This window comes from Limanda limanda, chromosome 20 (assembly GCF_963576545.1).
Source record: "Limanda limanda chromosome 20, fLimLim1.1, whole genome shotgun sequence".
Taxonomy (NCBI): Eukaryota; Metazoa; Chordata; class Actinopteri; order Pleuronectiformes; family Pleuronectidae; genus Limanda; species Limanda limanda.
The window spans coordinates 17,415,212-17,429,543 of record NC_083655.1 but is presented as its reverse complement, the minus strand read 5'-3'; the positions used below and the strand labels follow the sequence as shown (position 1 = coordinate 17,429,543).

The following is a 14,332-nucleotide window of genomic DNA, read 5'->3' as shown; positions in this document are numbered from 1 at the left end:
CAAGCTATGTGGTTACAAAACACTTGTCACGCCTCTGTTATTCCTCATAATCTGATTGAAAGGAAATCCTGCGACAAAGTGGATAGAGGATACGCACAGACTGAATTAAAAGAACCTAATGTACATATGAAGTGTCTTGTGTTTTTGTGACCTGGGTACGATTTCCTTGGAGAGTGCTTTATTTGACTTTTGCTTGCTAGTGGGAGGGTGGGAGAGGTAGAGGTTGGCTTTGTGTTTTCAAATTCAATTGTCCACTATACAATCAGAGAGTCTGAGTTTCCTGTGGTTTGCAGTAATAAACCTTAACTTGGGTTACATCCAAGGCACAAAGGACTGAAAATGGTCAGGAAAGAAAACAGTGATGGGGAGCTGTAACTAGGTTGACGCCTCAAGCAACAAGACCCCACAAGACATGAGGAAAATGGCAAAAAGTTAAACCTATGAACCCGGTCCCTAAACTCTGCACGGCTCAGGTCTGACCTGGTGGAAAAAACAGCTTCCATGGCCTTGCAGACCTCCTTGTCTCTTCAAAGACAGTGAAATGGGGAGTCTTTTAGTCTTGGTGGTTTACAACAAATTCTCTGGTCCGACCCCAAAAATCCAGATCAGCTTGGCAAAGAAAAATAAGCAGTGCAATTACAACATAGGGGCCAGATTATTTATACAAAATAATGAATTTGTTTCTATACATGCCAATCATCTCACCCAAAAGGGAGTTTATTAACGTGGATTTTTTTTCACTAGGAACAAAGCTCTTCAGTAGAAGCATGTGTCTATTCCATGAAAATGTTTGACGCATGTGGAAAGCTTACACCCGACCCTTGTTGATACAAAGTGATTAGTTTATTATAGAAGCCGATGGCCTGAGTACATGCGTATTTGCTTCCATGTTGTAGCGGTAGCATGAGTAAGATCCGGACTGGTGTCCTGATACACCGGATGACGACACGGTCACAGAATCAGTGTGTGGCCAGAGGTATGCCACACGGGACAGGAGCACCATGGACAAGGGGAATTATGGGTTGTGGAATGATGAATGAAATTACTCATCCTTCTATTTTGTTTCTACAAGGCAGCTGTGCCCCTGCTGCCTGCCTGTCCTGAGCCTGTTTGCTTATTTCCCCAGTAACCTGAGGCCGGGATGAAAGCAACCCCCACGGCGAGAGGAGTTTTCTCTTCAAGGATGAGGCGTCCCCTTCTCCTGCTTTCTTTAGGGCCTGTGCACAGGGTGCCGTGTTTTTGAAAATAACACGTGTGGGTTACAATACAATCATTTAGGTTTAAATTAGATTGACAGAGTATCAAATATGATGAAACTCAATTACAGCCCTGTTATAGCTGAATTGACTTACATGGATCCAATGCCAGAGGTTCACACCAAACAAGTGCAGAGGTTTTCCTGTCCGTTCTTATTAAGTTATGGGAGGCCCCGTGTGATTGATGGGTACACATACAGGCGTGCTGCTTCTGAGGATGTGGCTAAGCCTCTGTGTTGACAGAACCCATGGCATTTCCTGATGGGACTTCTTCCTTAAAATGGTTTTACTCTGACCGTTCATGTAGTCACATCAGCTGAAATATTAAATATATTATTTCTATTTGGCCATATTGGTAGTTTATTTGCTCTCAAGGCCTTCCCTGACATATCCCCTCTTAAAGACCTACTTCCTAATTGCTTGATCTGTGAGTTGCTTTGAGTAACCAGAGATCAAATACTTGTTTAAGGCTACACAAGATTCAAGATTTGATATCGGGCACTCTATCTCAGAAAGTGGAGGGAGTCGTCCATCGGAGGGTAAGTCCTCATGTCAAGACACTGGACTACAAATTGACCCAGGTGTACCATTGGTTTCTGTGTGTGTGTGTTCGTGAAGAGCTGTGTTCAAAAGACAAGCGCTGTATGAATGTGTGTGGATGAGACCTGTAAGAGCTTTGGGTGGTCAATAAGAAGGAGGTCGACTGGCTTTTCTCCTACCAAGAGGACACTGAGCCCCACAGCAGGTCACACAGCTCAAAACAGATCAGGGCTCTGAAACGGGACGCTCCCGTTGCTTGATGAAATGTCAAAGGGTCTAAATGTAAACGGGTGCAACAATGTAAACACAAGGTCTCACATAATCAAAGTGTTTCCACCTGCAGTGACAGAGCCATCAGTTCTGGGCATGCCGGTCATTACCTCACGGTCCTCTGGTGCGCAGAGGGTAACCTAAGAGAGGCCAGAGCTCGACTTTGGCTGATTCTAGAAAGGAAAGTGCAGGAGCAAAGGGGTATTTTCCTCTACCTCAACTCTGAACGTAAACAGTCAAACAGTCCGCAGACCTACAGGTGCCTTCGAGTCTTTTTGTTCAGAACAAGGAAAGTTGTCTGAAGAAAACAAATGGACTGGTCTTGTTTATAAAATGATTTACACCCAAAACCGTAAGGCCCTGAACTCTTGTTCAGCGCCTTAAGGTTGCACCTGGCCGCCCTACAACGAAGCAAAGCCGACCTTATGGCGAACATATTAGTTCCTCGAAACAATTCAGAATTCAGGTTGTGGCGAAGGATGATCTTTCCAATGATCCTCTCACTCTTCCTTACTCTTAAAAGTCACTATGGCAAAACAATTACCTGATAGCAAACCGTGAATGAGCCTGACAAACTGAGTGACGTCTTGGAACCCAACACCTTATGAAACAATGCCCGACGTCTCGTAACATTTTTACACATGACAGCATGACTGCTCTCATGAGGGGCTCATCTGAGTGCTAATCCATACAGCCCGCCGCCACGGCAGGCGGAGGAAGAGCAGAGAGACAAGACTGTGTTAACGAGAGCCAGATCCGCTCTGTTAGCTTAGCGCCTGGCTGCATGCTCGGGACAGACAGCAGAGCAGAAAGCAGTCCATCAAACCCTCCCTGCAGGTCTGCTCTCAGACTTCTGGGGCAACAAGGTGGAGCAGGACAAGATGGTTCTGGGGGTCTGGCATGTTACTAAGTGTGGATGTGCCAAAGAAAGTAAGGCTCTCCACCTCCACAACGGCCTCACTTCGTTGAAGTCTTTTCGAGTTGCTGTGCAACAATGAAAGTCTATGGCCCAGAAAGCACGGGTCAGTGAAGCACACCGAGCTGGTGATCTCTGACTTTTCACCATGACGTTTGAGGTTCTCATCTGGGCAGCTATTGAATGGATTTTCATTGCATCTGGTGACTTTTATAATGTCCCCTGAATTGCAATGATATTGCAATCACTTTCGATCACATTTCCATTGGCCTCATCTGTGCTGTGGGTGTATTGATAATCAGCAAACGGCAACTGTCTGTTATTGTCATTGTAGGCATGGTAGCATCCAGATATGAGATTATGTGCTTTACTTTAAAAAATAAAATAATTAATCTGAAACTACTTTACACAACATTTCAATTAATCATCTAACTTGATTAAATAACATTTCCAATGTAATGTTATAAGCTTTGTTGAGTTTTCAGTAGTGAGGTATTACTATACAGGGATAAGAGAAAGTCTTCTCCACACTGCACTACTTCTATCATGATGTGACAATGAAAGGAATGTGGAGCAACCACCTCTATAAGTTATTCTCAAAAAATATATAAACTGTCAGCTCAGCCTCTAGGATATCTGATGTTTTTCCAGTGAAGGCACGAGGAAACAGCAGCGCTACAGCTCAGCACATGGTTGGACCACATGAAGGCATTATTATGCTGTATGCCTCCAATGTTGTTTGACTGAGACATATTTCCAGACGGCTGCCTGGACTGTGGCAACAGATGAGGGATATGCTACAAGGGGAGAGTCCTCGCTCCGGCTGCCAGGCCCGACCCTTTCATAATCGCCCAGGAATTATGCACATCTCAGTTAAAGCATTGCTAGTGTGAGTTATGGCAGTGGTGGTGTTTCCTGAGAAGACTGCCAAAAAGATGATTTAGATAGATCACACGTCTGGGGTCTGGTGGTTCCTCGGACACTGTTTAAACACAAGTCTTTATTCTGAGGACAGAGGAATGTGAAGGGCGTTGAGTGAAAAACCCATCACCTAACAGTGACATTTCCAACATGGCAACAGAGTTATTGGTGATTCTGTCATGAAAAACTTGGACATTAAAGCAATTACTAGAAAAGAGAAATCCCTCATTGTTAGTCAAAGAGCCCATTCAAGTTGTACACATCTCTGGCTTCACAGCAAAACTCAGTATGCAACACATCCATTTTGAATTAAAAAAGATTTTTTTTTTTTTTTTAATACACAGGGCGGTTTGTAGTGACATTTGCATACATTCAGCTTTACAATTCATACAGGAATTATCCCACCAAATTCCTAAAATACACACAATTTATAACTTTACATATTTAAATGTGTTTTCGAACACAAAAAAGACAGCGATAGCAGTTTAATAAGTAAAAGCTTACTTCAGTTTTTGTCCGATATTATTGTACCATTAAATCTAAATGGTAAACCTGTATGCAAAGTTATATTTTCAGCTAAATATAAGTTAAGGTATTTGTAGCAAACAGCATTTGAAGGTCATACACTGGACAAACAAACGTAAAAAATATGGCACACAGAATTTCCCATGCAATTAAAAACATTTAAAAAATAAGTTCCAAAGTGTGATAAGACATATTCTCCATGTCTTTTTCACCATCCCTGTTGCACCATTTAACTCTCTGAACTAAATTTCCCAGCCTGTATACCAGCACTCAAATACCACAAACATAATCAGAGGTACAGTACATTTATAACTGCTGCTCAGATACAAACACAGAGATAGGAGTACTGTGAAATCCATTAGCAATGTGGAGCGCATGGCTCTTTCTTTGATTTTCCAACTTCTATGGAAACACCCCCATGACTCACTGCCCTGTTTAATATTGAACACTTTTCCTTTGTCTCTGTACAGACAAAGGAATCCATATCAAAGACTGCTGCAATGCCAGTGATATTACTGATATTATCTGTCTGAGTGAGGGGTGCCAGTCGGTCACACTCCATTAAAGCAACTCATTACAAAAAAGCTGTGCAATTTTAAGTGGTTCCCTCGTATTCTGCACCCAGTGGAACGCTCGCTGGTGCCAATCTATTTGATTTACGCACTCTTCAAAACAGACCAATGGTTTTGAAGTGCAAGTCAATAAAAGCAGTGAAACGTCATTCCCAACACTGGGTAACTCTATTATATTCTGAAGAAATGAGGCAGTTGTGTGGACAACAGAGACAGCTGATCCGAGCTTTCAACTGAGAGTGGTGAGATGGAACACAAGATCGGTTGGCTTGATGAGTTTCACTATACGAAGCATTAAGTTCATAGAGTCTGTGCTGGGAGGGGGTTGGGATCAAGCACAGGACAGAGCAGGGGAAAGACAAACACTGGAGAAAAGTCAGGTCAGTCCTGCACTTATACAGATGTGCTTGCTAAGGCAAGATGCTCTGAGAACAAAAAGCATGCTGAGATGAGAAAGGACCTCGGTCAAATACGTTTTTCTTCTATTCTCATAATGCCATCCAGACATTTAATCTTTTGTCTGACAAACTTTGGTTTACACGTTTGGAGCCGAGTGTCCTGTTAAATTTAACCCCAAAGCAGAATGAGAAACTGAAAAGTATTTGTATTTTTGACCGAGGTCCTTAAACTGCACAAAATTGTAACACAAAAAAAAAAAACAGAGGCGGTCAACTCACTCAATTCCGTTGAGAGGAAGGCTGAGCTGCATATTGCATTTTTAGCGCAGCATTGTTATTATAAAGTGTGCAAAAAGTAGTGTCTGTGTGGACACAGGTAGAGTGTGTGGACGGTCGACCACGAGCTCAGCGGAGCAGAGACAGTCAGACCTCCACTGCCTTCATGTCAGAGCAGGGAGCTCAACTCAGGGCAGCACACAGCGGGAAGAAGAGTGTTCTTTCAAGTGTGTTTATGTTATTGTTCAGAGTGTTGTATTCACACGTGTATGTCTGTACATGTGTGTGTGTGTGTGTGAGAGAGAGAATGTGTTTGTGTTCTTTATGTATGTGCTGTCTAGACTAGGGAGCAGTAGCCGCCGCAGCTTCCTCCTCCTGCGTCCTCGTCGGTGAGCTGCACTCCTCGGCCGTGGATCTCGCTCTGCCACAGGCCGGGAGTCTGGATGATCTTCTCCACCAGCTCTTCAAACGCACACTGAACACCGTCCCTGGTCTTGGCACTAGCCTCTGGAAGCACAGAGTGTAAGGAGGAGGGGGAGAAGTGGAGTGGCAGGAGCAGACAGAGAAAAAAGTAGTGAGACAACAAAAAATAACCAGGGCGGGAAAAATGAGAAATGGGCGTGTGGAGAATGGAAATGGTGCAGAAGGGAAGATGAGATACAGATACAACAACTATTAATGTCTGCATCTTGATGTCATCATCTGGTGGTGGAAGGAAAATGTCTCAACAATAACTGTCACCTCCAGACACTAATTTAAGGGATAAAGTCAACACAAGCTCCACAGTATGATTATATCCAGACACATAATAGTTACAACCAGAGAATAAGGACATCAATCGCATTTAGAAAGCCACACACAATATATAAAGAATTGCCTTTGACAGAGGAGATTGAAATCTTTCCATTTCACCACACGTTTTTAAAACGACATTCTTCAGTACTTACTGGAGATAAAAGTGTAATTTCAACTCTTCTACGTAGTCCTTTACTGACAAATGTGAAAAGTAAAATGCACAGGGGAAAAAACAAGAACACATGGAAGATGATATACGAATCCTGTTTTATAAATAGAACCACGCAAGCATTTCTCAGCAAGTATGGGAGTTATTTGTAAAGCTGCTTCCCCTGTGCAACGGTCAGCTGTAACTCATGCCCAGCAGGTCTTTGCGGAGCAGGGAATCCTCCTGACTTACCTATAAAAAGCATGGAATGTTTTCTCGCAAACTTCAGCCCTTCAGCCCGGTCTAGCTCATGGTTTTCCTAAAACAAAAGAGAGGTAATGGCTTATTTGAGGTCTGCCGGGCGAAGCTGACAGCTACTGTGGTCTTCGCCGGGCAGAGAGGAAAAGCGATTTTCACGGACAAAGAACAGGACACAATAAATTCATAATGCTCTACTTAGTGGGCATGTTTATCCCCACTGACTGGTTCTGGTGTCCTGGTAAAGCACCAGCTGACAGAAATATCAGCCATGGTCATTTAGTTCTGTCATTTGTCAAATGGGAGTAAGCTGATGGTTTTTTTTTTTAAAGATTGTTATTTCTGTATGAGAAATATGAAAATTAAGGAGAAACAGGATGAAAATGCATCCATCTACAGGGCAAAAAGGGTCACAGCATGGTCTGATAAAATATAAATGAGGTCACTCATAAAATATGGCCTCTGCAGTCCCCAGATTTCAACCCAATCATCAGCTGTGGGAGAGTTTGGACTGACATTGCTCTTCACCATCATCAAAACACTACAATTTGAGTATTTGTGGTCCTCGATGTTCTAGTCAAGTCCATAGTAGGGTTTGGCAATACAAAATTATTAATAAATATTGTTATTTAAGTTTCATCAAAAGTAAAAAGTCTAATATATCGATATAATGCTTATGCAAGGTGTAAGCTCAGTGAGGAGGTATTACACATTGTTTATCTACATCAGATTTGTAAAATGTTTTTGTGTTGATGAAGTGTGTCAGTTTCATTTTCTGCCCATACTCAGGAGCCAAAATCAGTCTTAGAACTATTTTTGTGATAATTAGTCATTCCTTTTCTTTATATAATTTTTCACTGTATCACCCAGCCCTCGTCAAGAGACTTGTAGAATAGATGCTGCCGTCTTCAGACCTTACGACACTTGATCATGTTTTTCTTAATTTCTTAAATGTGTCACCCGTCCGTGTGTTTGTACAACGTCAGCAAATATCAATTGTTTTCCATCTCATGATGCAAAAGGTACTGAAGATGAATTCAAAAGTCTTGATGAGATGCTGATATCTAATCAAAGAACCTTGTGAGACAGAGCAGGAACACAGACACTTGATGCTCATCCATTCACAAACCCAATCACCTTATCAATCTTGTTTCCAACAAGCATTTTCACGAGGTCATTCCTTGTACAGTACGTCTCCAGCTCGTTGAGCCAGTTATCGAGCTTGGCAAAGGTTTCTCGTCGTGTGACATCATACACTGTGAAGGAGACATGCTCAGAGTGAAGTCATTCATATACACACACGTCGTACATGACAAGTTGACCACGCTCTAGGTCATAGAAAAAAGGACTTTATTTAATCTTGAAATACTTGATACAGCAACAGAACAATACGGCAGATTGGGAATGTATTGAATATCAATGTGGTGCTGTTTATCTAATGGAATTATGTAGGTGTTTACAGGGAGAATGCATCACATTTAAAACGTTTCCTTTATGAGTTATTAAATCTAACAGACCGTGAATTTTAAATGATGTTTTCCTGTTATTTTAACTGAAAAGCCGAGACTTTGTTAAGTCTAACTCAAGTTATTTCAACTTTTGAAAAACAAGCAAAACCTGATTGAACAAAAAAATAATAAAACTACAATAATAGAGTGTTAACTAAAAACAGATGGTTAATAAAAACTAAAAGGGATGGAAGTTTTTACACAGCATCACGTGGGGAGCTCTCACAATCCCAGTTCTATAGCAAGGCACCTTCCGTTTCTGAAGTTGTCATTAGAATGGTTAGAAACCGCAGGTTGTGGAGGAAGTCTGTTTAAGAGGTTGAACTAAAGATCCTGTGTGTGAGTATTCATGCTGTACATGCATGTCCATATGAGGAGGGTATAAACTAACTTCCAGAGAGACAGGCAGGAGGGTGTGCGTGTGTGTGGGTCACAGGATGGAAAGACATCACTCTTTTTACAACCAGCAGTCCGACTCTGGAGTAAAGAGGGCGACAATCTCCCTGTACACACACATACACACACACCCACACTAAGCTTACCCAAGATGACTCCCTGGGCACCACGGTAGTAACTAGGCGTCAGGGTTCGGAAGCGCTCCTGTCCTGCAGTGTCCTGCGAAACACGACCAGGTCAGCCCAACTGGACACAGTCACCAGAAAAATAACTGGTGGCTCAAACAGAAGGGAAACCAGGGCAGACGGACATAAACAACAAGTCGGACTCTGACTCTGAGTCCCTGGCAGAGCGTGGAGGCAGAAATGGTGTTACAAAACCGCCATCTACTGGGAAATTGAGAGAATAGCCTGACCGCAGCCATGGAGGAGCTTTAAAAATGAGCCTCTGCTCTTTAACTGACAAAAGCCACATGTTTGCTGTTATTGAAGTACGTCTGTCACTTACCCATATGGCCAGCTTTGCCTTGTTGCCGTCCACAGAAATGGTCTTCACTTTAAAGTCAACACCTAGACAATGAGAGGAGAGTCGATCATTCATACTTTCATGATTACCTCATCCTGCCTCAGTACTAATATGATGACTCTTACAGGTTCGGCAAATTACTGCCAAGAATATTACAATGGCGACAGACTGTGATTATCAATGATGAATTGTCAAAACACACTCACCACACTCACTGAACTTCTGTTAACCCCGGCTTTTTCAGACTGGCATTATGCCCATCCCATGTTCTGTATTTAAATTATGGCGTGACTTTGTATTCATATAAACCATGAGTGGATGGTGTGGTTTAATGTCCTAGAACGAAATCAATACAGGTCTGTATGAAAAAATGAAAAAAATAAAAATCCACCACCTGTGAAATGGCTCAGACAGCAATGATTCAACCCTAAATCCCTGCCAGGTCCCAGAGGAGCAGACATTTACATGAAAATAACAATGCTGTCCCCTTTCCCCTCAACAAGTAAATCTCCTCAATTGCCTTTGTGCAGTGTCTGGGTGAGCAGAGCGTGCAGTGTCTGGATGACAAATGGGCCAGAGTTTTAGCATCCAGTGACAGATTTACCAGGGAAATGTACACTTGTGATGGGCTTGTTTTTACATCTGGGACGGGGGGAGGAAGTTCAGCCCAGAGCCAAAGAAGGGACACAGAGACAAGGCGAGGATATATGACACACGGTGTGTGTACCACACACACACGCACATTCACACAGTCAATCACAACAACTTGCTCCCCCCTCAGGTCCTGCAGGGTTGCTCAGATACTGTTGCCAGATGCACGTTGAGAGGAGTTTACACTAAACATTTCCCTAAACCTGGACCAGTAGATCTCCTGCTTATGCTAATTTACTACAAATTCAGACAGGCCATTCCCAGAGAGAGTGTACACTCAAGCATCTGTTGGTAATATCACAATACAACAAGATGCCACTACCACTACAAGTCAAGGCCGGGCTGAACCCTGCAGGCCAAGTCGTTCACAGTGGACTTTTGAACAGCCCATTGTCGTATCTTGTAAATGCAGTGACAACATCACAACACATCCTATCATATTCAAAGCAATTAGTGCTGATGTCAGCAGATGACTTCCCCTGCAAGTGTACCCAGAAACTACTACATTTAAAATTTCAATACAAGCGCCATGACAGCTGCTTATCTGTCTGCTGCTCATCTTCAGTTTCATTAACACCAAATGATGACTGGGTGTTACAGTGATTATATTCTGCTTAAGAAGTATCTCAATCCAATATGAAATGGGATGATTTACCATGAAAACTTTATCTGAAGGGAGAAAAGCAACCTCATAGAAAGTGGTTTGTATGATGACGATGGAAACACTTAAATTAAGATGGAGTGACACTGGATTAAAAGTGATTTTTGTTTGAACCTGAAGAGATTCTAGTCAGTGATAGAAAGTTTATGTCCAATGAAGACATCTGTTTGGAAAGAGTCACAGCTGGCAAAGTAACACAGAAGCCATTCATGCTGTGACCTTGAAGAAAATATGCTTTTACTGTTTCAAACAATTGTTTGAACAAAGACAGTGCTTTGAGCAACTCGTTTTTCAAAAAGAAAAACTAATTTAATATCCAAACTTATCAAAACAGGATGACAAACCTTGAGTTGTTTAATGCTTTCATGAAAATAAACCCATTAAGGTAGTAGGAAGCCTTAAAACCACTTATAGCAGGTGTCTCTTAAACTCATTGAAAGATTCATACCATTAAACGAAGCTATCATTTGCAGATCCACCAGAATTAAAAATCTGCTTGAAAAAAAAATTGTCTGCAGATAATCCAGAGCCTCTCACTCTGACTTTTACATTCACACATGCACCTCCTCTGGAGAAGAATTCAGTGAATGTCTGAAAGCAGCTCAAATGGAAGACGGAAAATATTACAAATAACTCCTTAAACCAGTTCAACACCAGTGCATAGTACAACCTCAACCTTGGCTGTGTGTTTATTGCAGTTAAAGATTTTGGCTGATGACCGTCTTGCAGTTGCCACCATCAAACATTATTTTCATTTTTCTCTGGTGTTACTCACCTATTGTGGCCGACTGTTCTGGATCAAACATGTCATCTGTGAATCTTAAGAGGAGACTGTTGAAAGGAAGAAGGAAACAAGAGCATTAAGACTCTGATTATTAATCAACAAACACAACAGCTGGATGGCATTTTGCAGTAATTCTATTCAACAAAGGGTGAGCAAAGCTTTTGGTCTGTGATCATGTTTCCATTAGCCTGGCTCACCCAACATAGCCCCGAGGCTCCAGACTTATCTAATTCTGTATCTCTTTCTATTGATCACTTGGTCCATCACTGGCATTACACACACAAGGTCTGGATGACATCACCACTAGAGTGTAGTCAGCAGGACAGGGTTCATTCCTCAACTATGACTAATCAAGTGCAAATGGCTTAATCACAGCACTGATGATGGGGATAAGCTCACGCTTTCCCTTTGACCCGAACATAATTTTCGTATTTTCTCCGAATGGGTCATCAGGAAGGATGCAAGGAGTGTTTAATATTTAAGTTCCATACAGCCAATGAGCTGTGCTTGTAGAAAGGGAAGATATAAATATAGTCTGTAGAAGTCATTTGTTCAGGTAAAATGAAACATGTGTGTATTCTTTGCCAGGCAAACATCTCTTTGTTGATTAGAAGATCTCTATAGATTGCAGAGAAACTATTTAAATATATGTATGCTATTCAAAAGTCAGTTCCTTTTTACAGACCCTGGCCTTTAGGGCCTTCAGGGCCTTGCTTAAATTGTGGGAATCTATGGAACAGCGTAATGAGCGTATAGAGAGGTCGGGCTCTGCCTTTTTGACAAAAGCATAACTGGTTCATAGGGATTCCAACAATGAAATTGGAACCTAATCATAGTCTAATTTAGTTTAGCAAAATCCTATTTAATAATTAAACAAAATTGCTCTCTGGAAACCCTGCCCTTGGCTGGATTGTTGCACACGCAGGAAGCGTACAGTACAGCTGGACAGGTCTATGTTATAGTGTTGACATAAACTCTGTCCCCTTCACTCCAGAGCTGTCATCACAGTAAGAAAACCAGCAGCACAAGTGAATAAAATGTAAGAGAAAACTAAAAAGGAAAAAGCAAAGCACATTAATACAGGAAGAACAAACTGTCTGCGTTGTTTTGATTGCTACCACCACTGTGATCTAAACAGCATGATTTAGTACAAACACTTGAGACCTTCTGGGCTAATGTGTGGCTCATCCCAAAATAAAGATATTCCCCATTTCCCTTTTATTGACAGCCGCTTGCTGATCATGCTACAGATCGTGGTCCTGGAGATCTGTGACAACAGCTTGTTACTGACACAACTTTTAAGATCACTTGTTAGAAGGCTTACATCAGCTCTGAGCAGCTCATCATCTATGTAGCATGCGATGGCTCTGCTGTGTGCACTCAATACCATAGTTTGCAATGTGATGGTTGATGGCTCGGGCTGCCTATCCGGATTCTTTCATGCAGTCTGGACCACAGTCATGGAGACCAGAGGACCTGAGCGAGCTCCCTGTTGGCACACTGCGCTGAATAACCTGCCAGACTAATGTTACTCAAAGAAAAACCTGCTGTGTAGTCTGCTCTGAATAATAAGCTGATTTGCGGTGGCTAACGACCTGTGATTAGAATGTAATCGCTAAATCAACCGTGTGGTTTAAAACAGAGGGCAAGCTTTAAAATGAGCAAATCCGTGTAGAGATCTGCTGTTAATAATGATGCGAGGTATTTACATCTTGAAGATGCTACTGCTACAAATACAGTCTAACTAAATACAGGGAAAAGCCATTACATGATCTATAACTAAACAATGATTCTGACTATGCATCATATCTGTGGTGGCTCATATTATGCATATCTATGTCATGTGTCAGCGAAGATGATGTCACTCACAGGACCTGAGGCTAGCTTGAAAGCTAACACACTGGTAGCCTTATGTAAGCGTCACACAACCAAACACTGTGACCTATTGTCTATTTAAACAAAGAACACACACACAGCTCAGTGTTCTACAGACTGTTCAAACCCTGCGGAACCCCCGGAGCATCGCATTGTTTTGATCCAGCTGCTAAGCTAGCCCCAGCAGCTAGCTGACGTTACCACAGAGCCACGCCATCGCTTTTCTGGGGAGATAACTTGATGTTACCTGGACTTCCCAACGCCACTTTCTCCTATAATCAGTATCTTCAGCGTGGTCACGACGTCGTCCTCCATCGTGTGGTCACGCTGAGCCGTGTCACCCTCGGTAATCTGCCGCGACCCGGTTTTTAACGCCGTGTCTGAGAGTGTCTTGTTTACAGCTTCTCAGCAGAGATGGTTCGTCTTCGTAAAGACGCCTCACTCCAACCATTTCCGGTGGAACCTACTGGAACTTCCGGTTGACTTTATACTTTTGTTTATTGTGATTAGATAACCATAGACTGTGCATTATAAGGACATCATAAAACAGACAGTATGTAGAAAGTTAAATATAAGTTTTGATATTACACATGATTGTTTAAGTCAAATGTTTGTTTTGGCCTATGTAACATAATATCTGTGCAGTACACATGACTGGCATTGCTCCATTTACATTTTTTTTGTAAAATAAGTTTTCAATTACGTATTTTCCCTGATTATAAGCTCACTTATTCATTTAATTTTCCCTATTTATTTATCTATTCACCTATTTATTCCTTCACTTGAGGAATGCCCGTTTTAATTTAGGTGCTTTCATTGAAAACCTAATTTGAACTGTCTTCGTTTATGATCTATGTAAAACAATAATAAGTACTGTTAAAATGCCTTTTATTTTTTCTAGGACATATTAGTTATAATTGTTATCAGATAATGACAGTAAATAATGATTGATGTGACTATAATTACTTGTGTCTTGTTACGATTCTATTTGAAAACAAATATTAAATACTTACTCAAAAGGACAAGTGTTTACACCTCCTCACTGTGTTGACAAAAT

General features: G+C 41.7%; 1 protein-coding gene across 1 annotated transcript; it reads right to left on the bottom strand.

The window, feature by feature from the left end:
• Positions 1-3,950: 3,950 nt before the first annotated feature.
• On the bottom strand, positions 3,951-13,711 carry rab18a (RAB18A, member RAS oncogene family). The gene is made up of 7 exons (XM_061093976.1): positions 13,523-13,711; positions 11,392-11,447; positions 9,287-9,348; positions 8,926-8,998; positions 8,013-8,131; positions 6,870-6,936; positions 3,951-6,181 (listed from the first exon to the last, which is right to left on the bottom strand). Exons 1-7 carry the CDS (start codon positions 13,588-13,590, stop codon positions 6,012-6,014), a joined length of 615 nt encoding a protein of 204 aa, XP_060949959.1. The 5' UTR covers positions 13,591-13,711; the 3' UTR covers positions 3,951-6,011.
• Between the last annotated feature and the right edge of the window lie 621 nt (positions 13,712-14,332).